The sequence below is a fragment of the Caenorhabditis elegans genome, chromosome II, assembly GCF_000002985.6.
Source record: "Caenorhabditis elegans chromosome II".
Classification (NCBI taxonomy): domain Eukaryota; kingdom Metazoa; phylum Nematoda; class Chromadorea; order Rhabditida; family Rhabditidae; genus Caenorhabditis; species Caenorhabditis elegans.
In genome coordinates this window covers 2946596-2970000 of record NC_003280.10, presented here as the reverse complement: position 1 = coordinate 2970000, position 23405 = coordinate 2946596, and the positions used below count along the sequence as shown (strand labels likewise).

General features: G+C 37.9%; 4 protein-coding genes, 3 non-coding genes and 1 pseudogene across 10 annotated transcripts; 4 read left to right on the top strand and 4 right to left on the bottom strand.

Moving 5' to 3' along the window:
• Positions 1–752: 752 nt before the first annotated feature.
• Positions 753–809, bottom strand: K08A2.14. Its single transcript, NR_050917.1, has one exon. It is a non-coding gene; the product is annotated as an Unclassified non-coding RNA K08A2.14 (non-coding RNA).
• Positions 753–809, top strand: K08A2.13. Its single transcript, NR_050918.1, has one exon. It is a non-coding gene; the product is annotated as an Unclassified non-coding RNA K08A2.13 (non-coding RNA).
• A 6739-nt stretch (positions 810–7548) lies between these two features.
• Positions 7549–7618, top strand: T11F1.10. Its single transcript, NR_050916.1, has one exon. It is a non-coding gene; the product is annotated as an Unclassified non-coding RNA T11F1.10 (non-coding RNA).
• A 499-nt stretch (positions 7619–8117) lies between these two features.
• Positions 8118–11393, bottom strand: srw-60 (G-protein coupled receptors family 1 profile domain-containing protein; the record flags this gene model as incomplete). The annotated part of the gene is made up of 5 exons (NM_001377741.1): positions 8118–8186; positions 8231–8387; positions 8483–8703; positions 9746–10145; positions 11092–11393. 5 exons carry the CDS (start codon positions 11391–11393, stop codon positions 8118–8120), a joined length of 1149 nt encoding a protein of 382 aa, NP_001364794.1.
• A 416-nt stretch (positions 11394–11809) lies between these two features.
• Positions 11810–13936, bottom strand: irld-48 (Receptor L-domain domain-containing protein; the record flags this gene model as incomplete). Of its 3 annotated transcripts, none has more annotated exons than NR_138508.1 (9): positions 13894–13936; positions 13738–13850; positions 13187–13439; positions 12935–13135; positions 12835–12890; positions 12604–12785; positions 12299–12446; positions 12012–12220; positions 11810–11962 (listed from the first exon to the last, which is right to left on the bottom strand). NR_138508.1 is itself a non-coding variant. In NM_001330945.2 (7 exons), the coding sequence occupies exons 2-7, from the start codon at positions 13317–13319 to the stop codon at positions 11810–11812; spliced, it is 1131 nt and encodes a 376-aa protein (NP_001317763.1). In that variant the 5' UTR covers positions 13320–13439; positions 13738–13777. The 3 variants fall into 3 exon arrangements, 1 of the variants encoding a protein (NP_001317763.1); NR_138509.1 differs by having other exon boundaries at positions 12935–13083; NM_001330945.2 differs by lacking the exon at positions 13894–13936 and having other exon boundaries at positions 12604–12890; positions 13738–13777.
• A 24-nt stretch (positions 13937–13960) lies between these two features.
• hpa-2 lies at positions 13961–17046 on the top strand (annotated as a pseudogene). The gene is made up of 7 exons: positions 13961–14051; positions 14655–14912; positions 14970–15134; positions 15210–15502; positions 16207–16596; positions 16646–16713; positions 16904–17046. Coding segments are annotated over exons 1-7 (1408 nt in total).
• Positions 17047–17271: 225 nt separating this feature from the next.
• irld-51 (Receptor L-domain domain-containing protein) lies at positions 17272–21019 on the top strand (the record flags this gene model as incomplete). Its single annotated transcript, NM_001373692.1, has 8 exons — positions 17272–17365; positions 17828–18085; positions 18148–18345; positions 18392–18678; positions 20218–20590; positions 20635–20702; positions 20765–20897; positions 20946–21019. The coding sequence occupies 8 exons, from the start codon at positions 17272–17274 to the stop codon at positions 21017–21019; spliced, it is 1485 nt and encodes a 494-aa protein (NP_001360101.1).
• Positions 21020–21566: 547 nt separating this feature from the next.
• On the bottom strand, positions 21567–23263 carry srw-79 (G-protein coupled receptors family 1 profile domain-containing protein; the record flags this gene model as incomplete). Its single annotated transcript, NM_001377740.1, has 5 exons — positions 22291–23263; positions 22136–22241; positions 21976–22088; positions 21638–21911; positions 21567–21593 (listed from the first exon to the last, which is right to left on the bottom strand). The coding sequence occupies exons 1-5, from the start codon at positions 22818–22820 to the stop codon at positions 21567–21569; spliced, it is 1050 nt and encodes a 349-aa protein (NP_001364795.1). The 5' UTR covers positions 22821–23263.
• Positions 23264–23405: the final 142 nt, after the last annotated feature.

Genomic DNA, 23405 nt, shown 5'->3' with positions numbered 1-23405 from the left:
CTATAATAAACCGAAAAAAGTCCAAAAAAAATTTTCCTAGAAATGCTAGAACTTTTACGAAAGTGTTCTGAAAAATTACGATTTTTTTAAATTTCAAAAAAAAGTTTAAAGCACAATTTTTTCCTAACTTTCTGTAGTACTTCTAGAATATTCCACTTCAAACCAGCTGAATAAAAAATGCCCAAAAAACTAATCAAATTTCAGCTGTTTCTCACTACAATCACATGGAGAAATACACACCTCCCCTGCCTCACAGACCAATACACTAAAATGTTTGCACTCAGACACATTTTCACTAAAAGACGGCAAGAATAACATAAAAACGAGAGAAAAACTGCACTAAGGGCATGTAGAATTAGGAGAGATTAGCTGGTGGAACGGTGGGAGAGGGGAAGCTGTGAAAAACTTGGAGAAATTGGCCAAAATTGCCAAAAACTTATGGAATTAAACCCGAAAAAATCTGCCAATTGCCAGAAAAAAAATGATAAAAAAGGGCCAAAAAATATATAAAAAGTACAAATAATGTTCTCCTGATCGATGCACCATGTTTTTGTAACTTAAATTTGGCAACATTTTTGAAATTTTTTTTTGAAGAAAATTGTATACCAAATTAATTAATATATTTCAATTTGAAAAAAAAACCTTAAAATTGAAAAAAAATCCCGGATTTTTTTTTTGAAATTTTCAAAATTATTGTAAAATTGCCAAAAAATTGCCAAAAGTTTCCAAAAACGTATGAAATCAATTCCGAAATTTATATATATATATATATATATATATATATATATATATATAAAATATATATATATATATATATATATATATATATATAAAAGTCAGTGACAAAAACGGGAAAATACAAAAAAATCTCGCTGAAAAGTCAGTTTCAGAATTTTAATTTTAAAAAATAGTCAAAAATTCGAAAAAAATTTTTTTTTAATTTCAAAATTTTTTACTGTTTCAGATATTTTAATTTTTGAAAAGTTGAACATGCTGAAAAATCCAACTAATCAAACAATTGAACAAATTCGTTACAAAAATCATTACAAAAAAAATTTCGAAAAAACCTAAAATTCGGACCTAAATTTCAGTCAATCTCGGAAATACGAGAAAAATCCGAATTTTTTTCCAATACTTAAACCTTCAAAATTCCCAAAAAAAGGTTTTTTCAACAGAAAGTTCAAGTTCTGAAAATTCCAAAAAAAAATTGAAAATTTCAAAAAAAAATTTTTTTTTAATTCTAAAAATTTCAATTTCAAAAAAAAAAACATTTTCCATTTCAAGGGGGGCGGCGGCGGGAATTCAAAAACTTCACTTCCTCTCCTCCCTCACTTCAAACAATTTAACTATACCCTCCGTCGATTTTCCATTTGTTAGTGAATAGTATATTCATGTTGCAACAAACAAGTGGTCTCACCCGGCCGCTGGGCCGCCCGTAAAAATGTTCCGTACGGTAGGTAGTGAGGTTCAATAAGTGTTTGTGTACTTTGCATTAAACCCCCATTGACTTCCTCCGGGAGTACAAAATGTATGTTTCATGAAATATATGTAGGTGAAGAGGGGATGGGGAATTTTGAAATTTCTTAAAAAATTGAAAAAAAAAATTTTGAAAAGTTCGAAAAAAAAAATTTTTGAAAAAAGTTGGTCTAAACATCCTAAAACAGGGATTTCAAATTTTGGGAGAATTAAAAATCATACCAAAAATTGTCAAATTTCAGAAAAAAAACCAGTTCTTACTAAATTTACAGAATTTTTGTGCTAAAAAATTTATTTAAAAATCGTGCTTTTAGGGGAAAAAGTGAGAAAAATTTGTATAAGTTACTAGGAATTTTCGTTTTTTTTTTGTAGCAAAACGCAGAAAACCTAGAAAATGGTAGTCAAAGGCAGGTAGGCATAGGCAGGTAGGCATAGGCAGGTAAGCATAAGAAGGTAGGCATTGGCAGGTAGGCATAGGCAGAAAGGCTTAAGCAGTTAGGCATAAGCAGGTAGCGCTAGGCAGATAGCTCTAGGCAGGTAGGCATAGGCAGGTAGGTATAGACAGGTAGGTATAGACAGGTAGGCAGAGGCAAGTAGGCATAAGAAGGTAGGCATAGGAAGGCCGGCATAGGCAGGTAGGAATAGGCAGGTAGGCATAGGCAGGTAGGAATAGGCAGGTAGGAATAGGCAGGTAGGAATAGGCAGGTAGGCATAGGCAGGTAGGCATAGGCATTAAAAATTCAAGATTTTGAAAAAAAGAATATTAAAAAAAGTTCTGGAAACTATGAAAGTCTCAGAAATTCAGAAATCTCAGAATCTTAGAAATTCGAAAAATTTTCGAAAAAAAAACCGTTCGAAAATTGGAAAATTCATGACATTTCAAAGAAGGCAGGGCGTGCCTTCCACGGAAGCCTTCTAGAGAAGACTTATATGCTCAAGTCATTTGCAAAGATTTGCCCGTCTCCAGCGTCCGCATAATTCCCTACAGTAATCCTCGATCAACCTACATACACTTACTACTAGACACGTTTATAGGCAGCCTATAAGCGGTGGGGGGGGGGGGGCGCAGAAAAAACCATTTGATACATAAAATTTCGGGTGGTGGTTTTGGTGTTTCAAATAGAAAAAAATAACACAAAAATTTAAGAGGTTATGTGGGAACAGACACTGTCTGTTTATACAAACAGAAAACGAAACTCTTGCGAAAAAAATAGTATAGGAAATCGAGAGAGTGGGCTAGAGAAAGAGAGGAAAATTTTTTTGACAAAAAACGAACAAATACAACCCCCGTCTGCAAAGAGGATTTGGACGGGGGGCAGGAGAGGGGGGGGGCGAGAATAGAAACATATATAGGACGGACGGGAACAACATTTCAAGTGGAGCGCATTTTCGACTTTTCCCGGCCGGCCGGGGGGACTTGACCATATGTGTATTTATTAGATAGAACATGTTAAGGACTTCAGGGGCATGTAAGGCAGGTAGGCATAGGCAGGTAGGCATAAGCAGGTAGGCATAGGCGGGTAGGCATGGGCAGGTAGGCATGGGCAGGTGGGCATAGGCAGGTAGTCATAGGCAGGCAGGAATAGGCGGGTAGTCAAAGGCAGGTAGGCAGTGGCAGATTGAAATAGACAGGTAGCCCTAGGCAGATAGACATAAGTATTTAGACATGGGCAGTTAGGCATAGGCAATTAGGCATAGGTAGGTAGGCATAAGCAGGTAGGCATAGGCAGGTAGGCATAGGCAGGTGTGCATAGCAGAAAGGCATAGGAAGGTAGGTATATCAGGTAGGCATAGGCAGGCAGGCATAGGCAGGTAGGTATAACAGGTGTGCATAGGCAGGTAGGCATAGGAAGGTATTCATAGGCAGGTAGGAATAGGCAGATAGGCATAGGCAGGTAGCCCTAGGCAGATAGACATAAGTATTTAGACATGGGCAGTTAGGCATAGGTAATTAGGCATAGGCAGGTAGGCATAAGCAGGTAGGCATAGGCAGGTAGGTATAACAGGTGTGCATAGCAGAAAGACATAGGCAGGTAGGCATAGGCAGGTAGGCATAGGCAGGTATGCATAGGCAGGTAGGCATAGGCAGGTAGGCACAGACAGGTAGGCATAGGCAGGTAGACGACGGCAGATGGTCATAGGCAGTTAGGTACAAGCAGGTAGGCAAATGCATGCAGCCATAGGCAGGTAGGCATAGGCAGGTAGGCATAACAGGTAAACATATGGAGGTAGAATTAAGTAGGTAGGCATAGGCATTAAAAATTACTATTTTTTCAAATTGTTGAAAAAACAATGCAAAAAGTTTTCTGGAAACTATGAAATATATCTCAGAAATTCGCGAATTTTTCGAAATTTCAGGAAATCTCAAAGAAGAATCAGATACACTCTCTGAAATATACACGAAAGAAGTACTGAAAAATTCTAAAAATACATGAGAAATTTCAGAAAAAAAAGTCGGACCATTTGTGGAAAAATTTGAAAATGATTCTTACTGCCTACCTATGCCTACCTCCCTATGCCTACCTCCCTATGCCTACCTGGCTATGCCTACCTACCTGTGCCTACCTGACTTGAAAATATTAGCTTGCTTAGGCCTACCAGGCCCAGATCAGAGAAAACTCGGGCAGGCCGACTCAGGCCCGCTTGAACAAACTTTGAGTCCCACACAAATGTACCCCTGCCCAGGCCAACTTACAGGCCCAAGCTAACAAGCCTTGTCCAAGCTGGTCCTGGTGAGCCTAGCCATGTTAACTAGGCCTGCCAGGCTTGCTAACGTTGTCTTGCTCATTTGGGCCCCGGGCCTCTTGAGAGTACCGTACGCAATCATGCAAGCTTGGTCAGCACAAGCGGTTACTCTATTGGGCCGCGCAAACTTTTCACCTAATTTTTCAGACTTTTCAGGCCCAGACCGAGTCCCCCCGGGCCTTTCTAAGCCTACTCTTCTCAAAGATGTTCCGGATGTCTTCCCGAAAAATGTTTGGAGAATCGAAAGTACAAATAATCCCCCCAATATAAATTATCATACAACAAATCGGATAATCCTATAAAACATGCACACAAAATCCCATTAAGAACGCAAAAAAATTTCACGTGGGGCTTAACAGATCACTGGAAACTATATATTGGCTTATGACGTCGCAATAAAAAAAAATGTGACTAACTAATCTAATGTTCACTTTTTTAGTGGCGGGGAATGAGGCTTCTAAACTCGTAAAAAAAGGACGTCGTATAACTAGACATGGGCATCTACATATGAATACATGTCTGGACATCAAAAATTATGACGTGGTGGGAGGTGGGAAATTGCGACACTGTAAACAACTACTTCTGGGTGCAGACTATACTGTGTGTAGCTTCCTCGCTGTAGTTGCTAGCAACTCCGGAATGTGTAGAGATAGAAAAAAGTTGTCAACTAGAAAAATGTAGAGCTAAAAATTTGCTACATTTACTCAGTTGAAAGTTTTTTGATAGCTCGCACATTTCAAGAGATATACCGCTTTGAAAATTAGAGGGGTTCGTCCTCTTTTCAACTCGCCAAATTTAAATCTGTGTAACTCTGCTTGGCATGAAGACACGAAAAAATAGTCAATTACCAAAATGTAGAGCAAAAAATTTGCTACATTTGCTCAGTTAAAAGTTTTTTGATAGCTCGCACACTTCAAGAGATATACCGCTTTGAAAATTGGTAGGGCGAGAGACTGTGAGCGAAAAGGAGACGCAGACTGCCTCCCCGTCTGCGTCTCCCCCTACTCTCTACTCTCTCAGCTCTCCATACTGTCTCACATCAAACCAATGTAACTTTTTAAGGGGTAAAGATAGAAGAAAAATGCAAAAGACAAAAATTATCAGGGAGAAGTTTTCTATTTTAAAAAAATGTAAAAAAATGATGAAAAATTGAAAAAAAAAAGTTCTTGGCACTCTGCCAAAAGCACACATATAAACATTTTTTGCATGTGATCCATCTCTCTTCTTTTAGTTTTCAGTTATTTATATGTTTATAAATTATTTTCTCTCTCGTTTCTTGTTTCCTACATCTTTTTCACGCTCACTTTGAGCACACTTTAGGACGGGAGGGAACTGGAAAGTTATTTTTTCAGCGGGAAATTTAAAATTTTATATAAAAACTTATTGGTCAGAAACTAGAATTTTCCAGCAAAAATGACAAAGTTTTAAGATTTCAAATCAATTTATCACTATTTTTGTCTGAAAATCAATTTTTTTTTTGAAAAAAAATTTTGGCGCAAAATTCGAGTTTTCTAAATTAAAAAAATTGGCGGGAACTATAAAATTTTCAACAAATTTTTTAATATTTTTTAGGTAGGCAGATAGGCGAAGGCAGGTAGGCATAGATAGGTGGGCATAGGCAGGTAGGAAAAGGTAGGGAGGAATAGGCAGGTGTGCACAGGCAGATAGGCATATTTAAGTAAGCATAGGTAGGTAGGCATAGGCAGGTAGGCATAGGCCGGAGGGCATAGTCAGGTGAGCCTTGAAAGGATAGGCAAATTGGCATTGGCAGATAGGCTCGGGAAGGTCGGCATAGACAGGTAGGCATGAGGCATTGGCAGTTAGGCTTGGGCAGGTAGGCAGAGGCAGGTAGATGCCGGCAGTTAGGCATAGGCAGGTAGGCAAAATTTCCACATTTTCAAAAACAATTTTTTTTTCAAATATGTTCTATAAAACTACAATATACCTCCATAGATCTATCAATTGATAGATAGTGTGGGAAAAAATCAGAAGGTTTTCATTGAAAAAAAGGGTATGAATGGGAAAAAGAACTGGTACAAACCGACAAAAGGAACAGAAAATATGATTGATCATGTGCTATTCACCAGAATCGGAGAAGAAATGCTAGGCTTGTAGGCATAGGCAGGTAGGTATAGGCAGGTAGGCGCAGATAGGTAGGCAACGGCAGGTAGGCATAGATAGCTAAGCATAGGCAGGTAGGCATAGACAGGTAGGAATAGGCAGGTAGGCAATGGTAGGCAAACAGGGAAAAAACCTTTCTAATTGAAAAAAACGTGGTTTGAAAAAAAAAATAATTTTCCGCTTTTGAGGTTTTTTTTTTTTTCAACATTCGACCACTACTAATCCACCATGGGGGTATTAACATTAATTCAGTGGTTCAACAAAAAAGGAAATCATGTTTTTTTTGTGTTTAATTGATGATGAATATTGGGATTTATGAATGAGTTGTGAGCTTTTCAAATGAAAATATAATAATAATAATTTCAGGAAAAAAATCAGGAAAAGCCGATTATATGAATTTAAAATTTGAATTTCGCGCCAAAAATGGTATGAAAAAAATTTAATTTAATTTAAATTTTGAGCCAACATTTGTTAAAAATTTTTTGAAAAAAAATTGAATTCAAAAAAATTTTTACAGAAATTTAAAATTTTACTTTCAAAAGTTTCCAAAAAATTGCTTAAAAATTAAAAAAAAATCCCTATCAACAGTTACATCAGCATTTAAAAAAGAAAATACTTGACCAATAAATGGGCGGAGCCCAGAAGACTCCGCCTACTAATTGACTCAAGCTGTGACGTCATAACTAGAAAACGAACAATTTCTCAGTCATTTTTTACACTTTTACGCCGAAAAATTGCAACAAAAGGATATTTTTCTCCGCAAAAAAAAGGAAAAGCTCTTGCCTATGAACACAACAAAAAATAATAGAAAAAAGGAGAAAAAAAGGAGAAAAAAAGAGAAAAAAAATTGCGTTTTGTTCCATTCCGTTGTCCTTCCCTTCTTTAGGCAACATTATTGCCCTGACGAGAGAGCATGACGACACCGGAGACGCAGACGGCCTAGAGTATAGTGGTCCTCTAGGCGGACCACGTGCCAACGATGGCTGGAGAGGAGGACCCGGCTGCTGGAAAAAAAAGGCGAGAAAAAAAAATGGGAAAAATGTGTTTAGTATGGTGCATCTATTGTGTATTCATATGAAAATAGAAATTGCGCAACTTTTTATAATGATATACATATGTAGTACGCTGTGTTTCTACTACGCTCTAGTATTGAACTCGCTGTAAAAAATGAGACGAAACTCAAAAAATTTCAAAGATAGAAAGAAATTGTCAACTGGGAAAATGTAGAGCTTAAAATGTCCTACATTTTGTTAGTTGACAACTTTTTAATAGCTATCACCATTTTTGAGATACATGGGTTCAAAGTAGGAAGCGTGAGCGGCGAAGAGAAGCATGACGTCTCGCTGTCTGTGTCTTGCTTTGTCTGTATATCGTCGGCTGCTGAAAACCTTGCAAAATATAGATCTTGAAATTTCCTATATTTTGCTAGTTGGAAATTTTTTGATAGCTGCAGCCGTTGCAGAGATACAGTGATTCAAAGAAAAAAGGGGTAAGAGAGTGTGAGAGGAGGGGAGACCCAGGTTGTCTCGCTGTCTGCGTCTCCCCTCCGCCGCACTCTTTTTCTAGTTAAGTTCAAACGCTTATATCTTCATAACGGCAAAAGATAGAGAAAAGTTGTTAACTAGCCAAATATAGAGAATTTCAAGCTCTATATTTTGCTAGTTGATAACTTTTCGATAACTGTAGCCGTTGCAGATACGTAGGGTTTAAAAAAAAGGTAAAGGCCCATATAACGTCGGCTGCTCAAATATTGCAAAAAAACTAAAACATCTTCATTACGACAAAACATGAACATTTGTTGGGCCATGTGTTAAGGACATCTCAGCTTGCGGAACAACGCTGACCTGAAGTTAAAAAATGAAAAAAAAAATCAACACGATCAACTCACCCGATCCTTCTTCCATCTCCGAATAACTTTCCTCAAAAACAGCTGCGTTGCGATATCCCTGTACTGTGACGACATTTGCATACTAATAAAACAATGGGCGATGACGTTGACTATCACTAAGTTGATAAGCATTTTATCAAGGCTTTCCACACTTGCTCTGGAAAAATGAGGCGTAAGGCGTAGAAATAGGCATAGGCATAGGCATAGGCATAGGGCGCGGCCTAGGCCTATCGAGTATGTCTCCCAACTCACTCTATCGATGAGAACCGCAAGTAGAATGACCGAATAAAAGAGAAAATGCCCATTGGTCCCTCGGCAAATACAGAGAATAGGGTCATAAAAGTGACCATACGAATGGATTTATCAGTTTGTAGTGGTTTACTGTTTGACAGGTGCTTCCTTGATTCAGCCGCTTGCCGCAGACGTCTGACCAGAGCTATTGCCAAGATTGGGAGAAAGAACGCGGCGATCATCTACAGAAAGTGAACAAGTTTTATGTTTTTCCAGAAATACTTCTAAAGTTTCCAGAAATTTTCTGATTCTTACAGAGTTTCTCAGAATGTTAAAGAACGTTCCAAAACGTTCTAGAAGTTTTCAAATTTTTTAAGAAATTTCCAAAATTCATTGATTTTATGAGACCGTTCATTAGAACGTTTCAAAACTTTTTAGAACCTTCCAAAATTTTTCAGAATGTTACCAATGGTTCTGAAACGTTTGAGAAACTTCTAAACATTTTCATAAATTCACAGAGTTTTCCATAATGTTTTACAAAAGTGCTACAACCGTTTCCAAATTTTTTTTAGAAATTTTCAAAAATTCACTGAATTTCAGAAGGTTTTTAGAACGTTTCAAAACCTTCTAGAATCTTCCAAAATTCACAGAATTTTTCAGAACATTTTTTAGAACCTTCCAAAACTTTTAAAAAATTTTCAAAACTTTTCAGAATGTGCTTCAGGACGTTTAAAAACTTTCTAGAAATTTCCAAAATTCGCTGATTTTTCGGAACGTTCTTTAGAACCTTCCAAAGTTTTCAGTATGTTAAAAAAAAAACGTTCCAAAACGTTCTAGATGTTTTCAAAAAGTTTCAGATATTTTCAGAATTTGCTTCAGGACGGTTCAAAACTTTCTAGAAGTTTCCTGAATTTTTTTCAGAAATTTACAGAAATTTCAAGATATTTATGATTTTTCTGAATGAATTTTTAGGAACTTATTGAAATTTTCAAAAAAAATTTTTTTCAAAACGCGTTCCAAAAGGTTCTAGGAGTTTCTAAATTTTTTTAGAATTTATCAGAATTCACTGAATTTTTTAGAACATTTTCTAGAACGTTTCAAACTTAATGGGAGTTTCAAAAAATTTTTGGAAATTTTTAGATTTTATAAAATGAATTTCACAACTCTTTAGAACGTTCCAAAACGTTATAGTCTACAGTAATTTTAGAAAATTTGCAGAAATTACTAGAAACTTCCATAAACATTCAAAACTTTCCAAAAATCTCAATTTGGAAAACTACTTACCTTTGGAATTCCGTCCGACATAAAAGCATATTCCTCAACAAAATTCAAATTCTTGTCCATAAATTCACTTCTCCCTACACTATAGGTATGTGCAATTTTGTAATTTTTTTCTAAAAACCAGCACGTCGATATAACTTCAAAACCAACATCTTTAACTTCCTTCTGCGAATAAGTGAGCGAGGTTATAATGGTACTTAGTATAAGTACTCCAATGTTAGTTTTCAGGGCAAATGAGGATTTTGACAAGAAGCCAAGTGAGCCACTCATGGTATTTTTAATAATGAGCCATCGGAATAAGGCCATGAAAAATGCGAGCCACGTGGAGACGCGACGAACGATTTCTTGAATAGCGGCAAGTATTAGTTCTAGGAGAACTTTCCAGTAGGGGTCCGGGAAGGAGCTGGAATTTTTTAGCTTGATTAGAAAATAAAGATAAATTTAATTTCGCGCAAAAATTGAATTTAAAAAAAATGATAGACTGCTTTTTTTTCTTAAAAAATTTAATCCTAATTCTTTAATCGAAAATTTTCTGAAAAAAATGGTATTTTACCGCCGAAGAGCTTTGTCAGGAAATTTGAAATTCCCGCCGAAATGTGTTTTTTTTTCAGAGATTTTGAAAATCCCGCCAAAGCTTTTTCTCAGAAAATTTTGAATTTCCCGCTAAATTCAAATATTTTCAGAGTATTTGAAATTCCCTCCAAACACTTTTTTCTTAAAAAATTTTAAATTCCCGCCAAAAAATTTTTCAGGTAAAATTTAAGATTCCCGCCAAAAATTGTTTTCTCAGAAAATTTGAATTTCCCACCAAAATATTTTTAGAGAATTTAAATTCGCCGCCAAATTGTTCTATCAATGAAAGTTTGAATTTCCCGCCAAAAATGTTTAAAATTTTAAATTTTAACTACGCGCCAAAAACCTGAAAACTTGTGGAAATTGAGGTTAACTTTCAGTTTCACTCCAGAATTTGTCAAAAATTTAAACTTCGCTGCATAATATTATGAAATTTTTAAATTTGAATTTCCCGCCAAAAAATTTCTAAAAATGTTTCTAAAGTTATTTTCTTTTTTTTTAAAGAAAGCAGGCTGTCCTATTACGGTTTGATCTACAAGAAATGCGGGAATTTTTTGCTTAAAATTGTGGCTTCAGCACGTTTTTAACCAGAACTCTGCGTCTCTTCTCCCTCATTTTTTGTAGATCTACGTAGATCAAGCTGAAATGAGACATTCTGACACCACGTGAGAAAGAATTTAGCGCCAAAATTCTGAAATTTAAAATTTTGAGTTACCCGCCAAAACTTGAAGATAGGTAGGGCAAAAAAAGCGCCACCGAAAATCAACAAAACTCACCAAAAAACGAATTTGAAAAAGTCGTTAAAATTATTATAAACCACCATAAACATAGTGAACATATCCGAAATAGTAATTCCAATCATTAAAACATATACACTATTAGTTCTCATAGATTTTCTAGTAATAATTGCCAAATGGAACATGTTCATAATCAGGCCAATCAGTGCGAAAAGGCACTGAAACGGTTTCAGAAAAGTGACAATTTTTGCGATAATTTCACTGAATGTTCTGAGCCTTGCATTTTCCGGGTGGCTCATATCATCATAGTAGTATTCGGTGAAAGTCCAATCTTGGCCCATTTTTGAGGGAGGCAAAAGCTTGTGACAACAGTGGAAAAAAGTTGAGCAGAAGTGGCGGCGGAAAACCAATAATTGCCCAGAGAAACTCAACTAGTTATTAGGTGATATGTATCATGTTTGTTGTGTTTTTTGTTGAAGTCCGAAAAAGCAAGCTGGTCAAAAATGAAAGTGGCAAGAAGTGGTCAAAAATCAAAAGAGCAAAAAGTGGGCAGAACCAGAACTATCAAAAAATTGTCAACTGACGAGCAATTTTTCAAGAGATTCTTCTCCTACCGCTGCAAAGATACAGGTGCTCAAAGTTAAAAAATAAACGATATTTTATTCAAAATCCAAAAAAAAAAATTAAAAACAAGGCAATAAAACAGAATGGTCGGGAAGTTTTGGATGAGTATTCTGAAGAGAAAAAAAAATTAAAATTAAATATTTTCAGGTAAAAAACCCTTACCTAGGGAATCTCCAACAATTGCAATGCGCGTAGCATATTGCACATTGAAAATTGACAACTCGGGAGACGTTAGTTTTGGATTTTTATCAATAACTACAGTACGGTTGTACCTTGTGATAATTACCTGAAAGACAAGGATTTTTTGGCGTACGACGTCAGACTACAGTACTCACACTCATCCACGGAAAATACACAAAGTTCAAATTCTGATTCGATACAATTTGAATGACATCAACATTATCGAGCACTGCGATAAACTCCAGTTGCGATAAAAACTCGATATCCTCCAAAAGAGTATTCCGTATTGTCAGGGACCCGAACAAATGTGACACTTTCGTCAATTTAACAACGAATCCCTCATCTCCGGCGCCAATCGTTAAATCTCCAAAAATGTATTTGCAATAATCGGGAAGTGAGCTCATATTTGTGAACAGACAGGAACTACCGGAGAAATACGAACTGTCTTCAGTGCAATATTTCGCGTCGATATTGATAAAATACACACGTTTCTCCATGAACAGCTTCATTTCGTCGTAGGTAATACAAAATTCTGGGTGAAGGTCTCGCAGGTTCATGATAAATGGGCCTAGCTGAGCGTCGAAGAGTTCCTGAAAACATCACGGTTGAATGGCAAACGCCAACGCCAACGCCTATACCTATGCCTATGCCTATGCCTATGCCTATGCCTATGCCTATGCCTATGCCTATGCCTATGCCTATGCCTATGCCTATGCCTATGCCTATGCCTATATCTGAACAACAAACCTTCAAAGCTGGCATTGCCAGCCTAGTCATCTCCGGGTTATTCTGCACATTAAAACACACATTCTCATTGAATTCCCCGTTTTTCGAGTAGATTTCTTTCAAATTTCTGAGGACTGATAAATTTTTGAGATTGGTCATCTGAATGTCAACGAGTCCTCTGACTTCTTTAATGTTGGACAGAGCTGAAAGATCAGATTCAGTAATGTTTGTCAGCACTAGTCCATATGTGACTTTGCATTTTAGAAAAGTGTGCAGCGTATCTGTGTTGATCTGATATCCATTGCAGCCTGAAAAGGTTCCAGTAGGGTTGCTGTAGCTTTTACAATCTCACCACAGTTTTTCGAATTCCCGGACACTCTCACTCTGAACATTCCATTTAACTGAGTAGTGGAACACAGCTTGCCTGCGTCCAATTTCTCGTTGTTCTCGATTTGAAACGAGCACTCGTGAGTTTGCTCATCGGTGTGCAACTCCAATTCACTGATGAAAGTTACATTTGTCAATTGGGAGTTGTTAAGAATAGTTAGGCCATCTAAGTTACAGCAGATTCTATTTTAAAATTCGAAATCACAGTAAAGCTCACAAGTTAAAATCAATCGAAACCGAGTCATCTTTGGGGTTCTGACGGAAAATTGAAAAATCTGTGAAATGTGTTCCCTCAAATCGTAGCCCGCCGGATAAGGTTGCCATATTTTTGAATAACGCCTTGACTTCATCGTGTGACATGTCGGTGTTGGAATTCAGAGTGAGGAACCCGCAAACCGCATCGCATGATGTTGGGAAGAATCGAGAAGTGGCAGATGTGATTTCAGAATAGTTGAAGGTGCATTGAGGATCTACAAAATGAATAGAAAATTGAATTTCAAACATTTTGTCAGTTGGAAGTTTTTTGATAGCTCTAACCACTCAGGAGGTACGCGACATTAAAGTTGAGAGGCAAGAGAGTGTGGGGGAGGAGAGACGCAGGCACGTGCCTGCGTCTCTCCTCCCCTACACTCTCTCACCCATCACCTTCAAAGCTCTATAACTCCGCTGCGAGTAGAGATACCGAAAAACTTTCAACTAGTGAAATGTACAGAATTTCATATATATTTTGAAAAAGTTAGTATTTTCTTGAATAAAAATGTTACCTACCACATTTATGGGTTAACGTTAACTTCTCCAAGTCGTAATTGAAATCAGCCATGACACACGACAAAAATAAGGTGATAAGAAGCATTTTGATTGAGCAATTTTGATTAAAGAAACTGAAAACATGTGAAAAGTTTGCACTGACTACTAGTTGCTTACCTAGCAATTTGCTCCGCGCGACCAACCATAAAGTTATCGCCATTCTGCTCTCAAACTTCACTTTAGTATGAACCTTATATTGCTTTTTTTCTCTTTCTCTGGGATTGTCTCTGATTTTGCACAGGATTTGGAAGCAGTTCGGGCAAATGAACTTTGTGGTGAGTTAGCTGTTGTTAACAAATCAAACAAAAATTATTTTCCCATGCGGGGATTGAACCCGTGACCTTCTGCTCCAAAGATGTCAAATATACCCCTGCGCCAGTTGGACAGTTTCCTGAAAAACGTGAAATTATGTGTTTTCGGAAGTTTATGACACATTTTCAACGCCAAATAAAACAAATAAAAATTGATTCACCCTCTCGGGGATTGAACCCGTGACCTTCTGCTCCAAAGAAATCAAAATACCACTGTGCCAGTTGGACAGTTTCCTGAAAAACGTGCAATTATGTGTTTTCGGAAGTTTATGACACATTTTCAACGTCAAATAAAACAAATAAAAATTGATTCACCCTGGCGGGGATTGAACCCGTGACCTTCTGCTCCAAAGAAATCAAAATACCACTGTGCCAGTTGGACAGTTTCCTGAAAAACGTGCAATTATGTGTTTTCGGAAGTTTATGACACATTTTCAACGTCAAATAAAACAAATAAAAATTGATTCACCCTGGCGGGGATTGAACCCGTACCCTTCTGCTCTGAAGAAATCAAAAATACCACTGCGCCACATGCCCACATCTGCGAATTTTTTCCTAATTTTTCAGATGTCAAATGCACATTCAATCATTCCGAACTAACTTCCGAAACTATCAAATTCTTCCCAAAAAAGTGTAAAGCCGTGTGCGGTATTCTCGTGATCAACTCCAACTCGAACTTATCAGAGACTCAGCTGAAAGTGGTCTTTCAAGAGACGTACAAGTTAGTTGGAGGGCTTATAGTAGAAAATTCAAGTCTGGAGAGCTTATCATTTATTGCTCTGAGCAAAAACCGAGCAGAATTTAATCTGGAATGCATGGCAAATTGTAAGCTTAGAAAATTCGGGATAATTTTTTTTTTTGCAATATTTTTCTCAATTTCAGATGGGATATCAATTATAAACAATTCTAAATTATTCAATATTGATATTTTAAATCACTTCTTTTTTGTATCAGTGATAACAAACGAATGTCCATTCCACGTGGCAAATAATCCAATTCTCGATGCAACGACACTTTGCGAGCGGGGAATGATGTATGAGATGATTGGTATGGAAATTTCCGGGAATTTCAAGGATTGTGGAAGGTTTTCTCAAATTTCTTACCTTTTATCTGATAATTTAGGTTGCCGTGGGGATCTTATCACTACGGATAACATTCGCGAGTACCAAAATTGCACGGTTCTCAACGGAGGACTACGGCTGTCGAACTTCACGTCGGCCGATGATTTGACGGGTTTATCAAATGTGTATTTGATCAAAGGGGATGTTGAAATTTCGAGAAATGATATTGAGGACTTGTCATTTTTACAAGGGCTCCGGCAAGTTGCCTCACAAAATGGGAAAGGCAAACGGCGGGTTACGATGGATATTCGGGAGAATTATGGGATGAAGCGCCTTGGTTGGGGACCGAAAAATGTTAGTTTGCAGCGGCCGACATCTAGCGGGTTTGAATCCTCATTGGATATGCCCTTGCAAGTCTACTCTACTATAGCAGCCAACATTTCCCTGCACGTTGCAAATCTGGAATTATGTCGGGTACTCCTTTTCTTGTGGCCGACACAGTAGCTAACTTATAAGGAAGGTGTCGGACGCTGAGCCGGAACATTCTCGGATGCTGAAACCCCAGCGACGTGTCGGCTGCACAATTCCCAGCACCCGATATCTGCCGGGTAAACGCGGTCGTTATATTCCTGGACGCTGCAACTCCAGTGAAATGTCGGTTGCATACTTTTCCTAGCTCCTAGCAAGTGTCGGCGCCAAGTAGCAACCTAAGGCAGTCTCGGCTGCCCTTTTCTTGGCACCCGACACCTGTCGGGTTCCGCCAGACACTGGAAAATGACAACCCCATCAGACGTCGGCTGGTGCACTAGAAACCCAAAATCAAATCAAGCAGCCGACGTTTTCCTGGACACCGTGAATCCATAACTGTGTCGGTTGCTTCTTTTCCAGCGACACCCACCGGGTGCCGCCACCCCATAGAGACCCGTTAGGTGTCGGCAGGTGCACAGGATACTCAAACAGCCGACATCGTCCTGGTAACAGTGTTTCTAGGATCATGTCGGCTGCGCATTTCTCATGTTCCGGCGCCTACCGGGCTGTGTGACATGCTAAATTTCCAGTTCTTCTACGACAAACTCGGCGGCCGTTTCATAATGAACCTGGAAAACTTGCATCCAGAATTCTGTCTCACCCTTCCGGAAGTCAATTTTTTGTGGAAAGCAAGGTGATCAACTTTCAAAATCTACAAGCCAAATATTGTGAAACCGAAGTAAACGAAGAAGCGACTAATCCAAAACTTTTCAAAAAACTGTGCAACTTCCAAACATTGATCACTTTGCCAGAAAATTGCACGTCGATTGTGGGTGATGTGGTTGTGGACGCGAACGACGGGCGGTATTTGTACAAGCTTTTCCATGTTGAGTTTATATTTGGTTCGTTGAAAGTACAGTATACCAAAATTGAGGGATTGTATTTTTTGGGCGAATTGCGGTATGTTGCCTCGTTGGATGGTGAGTTGAATGTTATAAATTTAATAAATAAATAAATAATATTTTGTAGCATCTCGTCCAGCAATTCTGATCAGATCAAATAGTTATTTGAAGCAAGGTTTACTTCCAAATCTTCGAGTAAGTTGAGCTTAGGCTTACATTAGGCTAAGACTTAGTCTTAGGCTTAGTCTTAGACTTAGGCATAGGCCTTATATCTCTTATATCTAGTTTTAATTGCCTTTTCCCCACAGTTAGATGTCGGACGCTCACTGTAGCTTGTAGAAAAGTCCAGGGAAATGTCGGATGCACAGATAACATTAATTTTCAGGCTGTCATCGCGCCGAGCAATGAGCAAGTGATGCTCTACGACAATCCCGGGCTGTTTGCCAATAATGAAAAATGCCTTATGTATCAAATAACTTATGATTATTTTATTAGGATTAACAATCAGGATTGTGGTGATTTTTAAGCCTCAGAGGTTTTCAATACTTGCTCCAAAAATTTTCAGATCGCGGAATTAATTTTGGTACTCAATATCGTCATAGTTTTAGCTTGGCATTTGCCTTTTTTTCGTTAAAGTTCACATTTGAAGAAAAATTTTAAAAATTTTGAAGTTTTCGGCGTAATTACCACCTACTTACTCCGTCAATTATATTCCTCACAATTTTTCTTGGCTCTTTTTGTATTGAGTATGAAATGTTTTTGTTACTTGTTTTATTTTGTCAGTTTTTATCAAATTCCGCAGATTTCAACAAGGATTTGAAAGAACTCAAAGCGCAAAATTTATGTGGTATGTATGTTATTAGAATGTCCAAGTTTTCAACACATTTAAAAACTATTAGCCATTGCGGGGAACTGAACTCGTGGCCTTTTGCGCAGAAGATGTCGAAAATCCCACTGCGCCATTCGAATCATTTTGGGGAAAACTTTGAATTTCAAGTTTCCAGAAGCTTTTAACACATTTACCGTACAGAACTGATCATGCAAAAAAATTTGAACCAAAGCGGGAATTGAACCCGTGACCCTCTGTGCCAAAGAAATCAAAAATCCCACTGCGCCATTCGAATCATTTTGGGGAAAACTTGGAATTTCAAGTTTCCAGAAGCTTTTAACACATTTACCGTACAGAACTGATCATGCATAATAATTTTAACCACAGCGGGAATTGAACCCGTGACCCTCTGTGCCAAAGAAATCAAAAATCCCACTGCGCCATTCGGACAACTTTTCGAAAAATGTTTCAATTTTTCAGACAACAAATGCATATTCAACCACTTTGAACTAACTTCTGAAACTATTGATTTTTTCCCGAAAAAGTGCGAGACAGTATGCGGGTTTCTAATGATAAACTCGAACTCTAACTTAACAGAGGAGAAATTGAAAGTAGCATTTAAAGATATGTCCGAGCTAGTTGGAGGCTTAACAATTGATAATTCAAGTCTGGAAAGCTTATCATTTTTCAAATTGAACAAGATAACAAAGGCATTCCATCTAGTTTGTTTGGATAACCGTAAGTTTTAAAGAACTTTTCTTTACAACTTTTCTTTAACTATAAGTCTTCAAAATTTCCAGATGGGGTATCACTAGTTAACAACTCAAAACTTTCCAATATCAATATTCTAACTGACTTCTATTTCTTATCAATAAACCTGAAAGAATGTCTTTTCCACGTGGCAGATAATAAAATTCTCGACGCAACCACACTTTGTGAGCGCGGGGAGATTCTTCAGCTAGTTGGTCTAGAAGTTTTTGGGAATTTGAAGGATTGCCGTAAGTCTCCTTATCATTTCATATGATTACCTTATGATTTTTTTAGGATGTCGTGGAGACCTTATCACAACTGATAACATACAGGAGTACCAAAACTGTACGGTGCTTAATGGAGGACTACGGCTGTCGAATTTTACTTCGGTGGATCAGCTGACTGCGTTGTCAGAGGTCACTTTTATCAAAGGAGATGTGGAGATTAGCTGGAATGGCTTTAAGGATTTATCGTTTCTGGGAAAACTCAAAACTATTGCCGGGAGGAATGAAGATGGGCGGGTTTTGGCAAATATTCATGATAATTATGCAATGACACGTTTTGGATGGGAAAAGTTGGGAGTGAGTACATCATCTTCATAAAAAACAAAAAACTTTTCATCACAGCGGGAATTGAACCCGTGACCTTTTGCGCCTAAGAAATCGAAACCCCCACTGCGCCATTTGAACGATTTTCCGAAAATCTTGGAATTTCAAGTTTCCAGAAATTTTAAACATATTTACCATATAGAACTGAACATGTAAAAACCCTTTATCCACAGCGGGAATTGAACCCGTGACCTTTTGCGCCTAAGAAATCGAAACCCCCACTGCGCCATTTGAACGATTTTCCGAAAATCTTGGAATTTCAAGTTTCCAGAAATTTTAAACATATTTACCATATAGAACTGAACATGTAAAAACCCTTTATCCACAGCGGGAATTGAACCCGTGTTCTTTTGCGACAGAGAACTCGAAAACCCCACTGCGCTATTTGAACACTTTTTGAAAAATTTGGAATTTGAAGTTTTCAGAAGTTTTTAACACATTTACCGTACAGAACTGAGCACGCAAAAAACTTTTAACCACAGCGGGAATTGAACCCGTGACCTTTTGCGACAGAGAACTCGAAAACCCCACTGCGCTATTTGAACACTTTTTGAAAAATTTGGAATTTGAAGTTTTCAGAAGTTTTTAACACATTTACCGTACAGAACTGAGCACGCAAAAAACTTTTAACCACAGCGGGAATTGAACCCGTGGCCTCTTGGGTCAGAGAAATCGAATTTCCCACTGCGCCATTTGAACAAATTTCTGAATAACTTGGAATTTCAAGTTTCCAGAAGTTTTTAACACATTTACCGTACAGAACTGAGCACGCAAAAAACTTTTAACCACAGCGGGAATTGAACCCGTGGCCTCTTGGGTCAGAGAAATCGAATTTCCCACTGCGCCATTTGAACAAATTTCTGAATAACTTGGAATTTCAAGTTTCCAGAAGTTTTTAACACATTTACCGTACAGAACTGAGCACGCAAAAAACTTTTAACCACAGCGGGAATTGAACCCGTGGCCTCTTGGGTCAGAGAAATCGAATTTCCCACTGCGCCATTTGGACAAATTTCTGAATAACTTGGAATTTCAAGTTTCCAGAAGTTTTTAACACATTTACCGTACAGAACTGAGCACGCAAAAAACTTTTAACCACAGCGGGAATTGAACCCGTGGCCTCTTGGGTCAGAGAAATCGAATTTCCCACTGCGCCATTTGGACAAATTTCTGAATAACTTGGAATTTCAAGTTTCCAGAAATTTTAAACATATTTACCGCACACAGAACTGAACATGCAAAAAGATTTTGACCACAGCGGGAGTTGAACTCACGACCATCTACTTAGAATTCGTGGAAAATCCCACTGTACCATTTGACCCATTTTTGGGAAAACTTGGAATTTTGAGTTTTCAGAAGATTTTAACACATTTGTCGTACAGAACTGAGCACACAAAAAACTTTTGACCACAGCGGGAATTGAACCCGTGACCTTTTGCGCCAGAGATCTCGAAAATCCCATTGCGCCACTCGGGCAGTTTTCTGTAAAAACTCGGAATTTCAACTTTCCAGATGCTCTACGACTCTAACTTTATCCGCTATTCCATGAACATTGAGAATCTACACCCCGATTTCTGTCTGACAATCGCCGAAATGTTAGTTTTCCTCGCAATGTCCACTATCAATTTCGAAAATATACAAGCCAAATATTGCGAAGATGAGGATGGAGGACTATTCCAAAAATTTTGTACATTTCAAAACTTATCCACTCTCGACGAAAACTGTAACGCAATTTTTGGAGATGTTGTATTTGGAGAAAACGATGGAAGGTATATGTCCAAGTTTTTTGGTGTGGGCTTTATATTTGGGTCAGTGACTGTTCAAAATACCAAGACAGAAGGCTTAAAGTTTTTGGACAACTTATCACATGTTGCTTCTTTGGATGGTTTGGCTCCGCGACTCATAAAATTTTAAAATGTATTGTTTTAGCAACTCTCCCAGCAATATCTATCACTTCTAACCAATATCTCAAAAGCGCCAAACTGAACAACCTAATGGTGAGTGGAGTCCCGCGAAGTGTCTGGTGCTAGGAAATTCAATTGTTTTTTTTTATTTTCAGAGTGTAATCGCGGAGAGCAAGAAAGAAGTTGTACTTCGTGATAATTCCATGTTGATCAATGGGAATAAACAATGCAATTATAAAATTAACGATAACACCGGAACTGATATCAAGGTTGAGATTCAGGATTGTGGTAATTTTGAAGAACCGGAGTCTGAAAATTGTATAGGTTTTCTTACAGAAGCAAAGAGAAAATCTGGATTTGGAATTGAATTTGTGCTCCTTTTATTAATCTCACACATAGTGTTCCTTTAAACTTCCAATTTTCAGGTCTATTAAAGCATTTGTTGGGTTTGATTATAAATTGATCATACAGAAAATAAAATTCTAAACATATCATCAGTCGGAAGTTTTTTGATAGCTCTAACCATTCGGGAAATACAAGAGGTTGAAGTTCTGAGGCGATAGAGTGTGGGGGGAGGGGAGGCGCAGCGCACATCGTCCAACAACTTTGAGCCTCTATATCTCCGCAGCGAAAAAATATATCAAAAAACTTTCAACTGATGAAATGTATAGAATTTTATTCTCATTTCGATGGAAGACAAATTTTGAAAAGAATTTTTACACCCCGCGCCTCAAAGTGCATTGAAGAGTTTTCATATTTTGGTACTTCCCTTCAAAATAGTGTATGAGAGAATTTACAAAAGTGGTGTATATGGAGCAATTAGAGTTACCAGTGGTTGGTGCCAATTACTAGTCATACAATGTGAATCACGCCATAGGTGTTTCAAACAACAAATTCGTGTTCATTCAAAAGCCCAAATAATTTTTTAAAAACATATTTAATTTTAATCTAGGACCTTCATCCGATAGACTTGATCCTGGTGACCTGAAATCACAGTTTTTGCTCTCTTCGGTTCAACTAATCCATACCGTGAATATCTTAACGCTCTTTGGTGACCTCATCCAACTCATCTTAATAGTATTACGGTAAGCGGAAGACATTGAGAGATTAATAATGCAATGTGAAGCCGAATTCAAGCAAAATATAGCAGACATGAGGTAGGCACTATGGTCTAGGCTGAGACGTAGAAAGGAAGATTCAGTAACTATCTCGGATACGTTAATAAAGTCTAGCGCTCCAATGGGCGCACTGGCCAGGAAGTACATGACTGTCATCACAAGGATCATACGGCTGGCGTGGTATCTGAAGATCAATGTTGAAGACAATACTGGGGGGGGGGGGGGGGGGTTTCAGCTACAAAACCAACCTTTCCGTCGCGCTCTTCTCGCTTTTCAGCTTTTTTGCCGCAAACTTTGCTGATCTACGAATCTCCACCATTAGCAAGACACCAATGATTGGGTAGAGAAAGCTTATAAGTGTCTGAAAATGTGGGAATTTTAGAGTTTGGAGGAAGTATGCAAGATTACTCTGGAAATTGCATTAATGATTGTATGGGACCGACTATGAATCGCCGCGTCATCCATAACCAGAAAGTATCTGATGCCTTTCACTTTTGGTCGATACCCGGCACATCTTTAAAAAAAACCAATTTTTTAAACGCACCTAATTGTTAATCACTCACTCATCCCACATAATCCATAGATTCTGGTCTTTTTCTAAATAGTACCTACCATAGTACCACCCAGACAGCGCTGCACTGATGACAGAAATGATAAATGTAATAAGATAACCTGATGATGGTCTTGCAAGCTTGTCAGCTCTTCCAGAGGACTTCATGATTATATATCGGGTCATTGCCAACATAAATCCCAGCCAGAAGGAAGCTTTTTCAATAAGATCGCGAAGGCATTCCAGGATCCATGCAGACACTATATATGCGTAGGATCCCACGTTGATACAGAGAAAGTCACTGAAATATGCATTCCGAATCCATAACTCTGCTAATATCGACAAATATAAAATGTCACAGATTGCGATTCCGATCATTAGGGAATTGGTGCTGGAGGTTCGCATAGAGCTTCTGGTTAGTATAAAAATATGTGGAATGTTCATGATCACCCCAGCAGTGGAGGCATAATTTTGAACAACGTCTATCTCGCTGACAATATTTTTGAAGTTTTCGTATACCGGATAGTCTAGCCCATCGTTCATTTTGGCAGGGGTGGTGTTGGAGGAAACTAACACAAAAGTGATTGAATTTATATTTTCATGCTCTATGTCTCAGAAACACAAGTACCAATTATCGAAAATGTTAGAGGCACGTCATTGAAGTTTCAATCAACATACATACATGTACCCGAGTAGAGATTATATATACTTTCTGCGCAGCCTAAGCCTTAACCAAAGCCTAAGCCTGAGCCTAAGCCTAAGGTCAAAGCCTAAAACTACGCCTAAGCTTAGGCCTAACCACACAAAGTGGCTACTGTAATTTAAAAAAAGAAGGTCTTAAACTTTTAACGTGTGCACTTCAATTACTGTTCATGGTGCATCGGCACAACTTTGTCAGTTAGGCTCTAATCATGTTACTTCAAACTTTGTTAGAAAACAAATAACAAAAGGTAAAAAACAATGAGAAGACGTTGAATAGGAACTTTCTGCAATGAAATATTTCAGTTTTTCTGCCCAATTCTGAGCAAGCCTCACCAAATGAGTCCCCGATAAACGCGACATTTGTCGTATAGGTACTCGAAAACTGAAAGAAATCATGGGACAACATAGAGTTATTATGTACTGCTA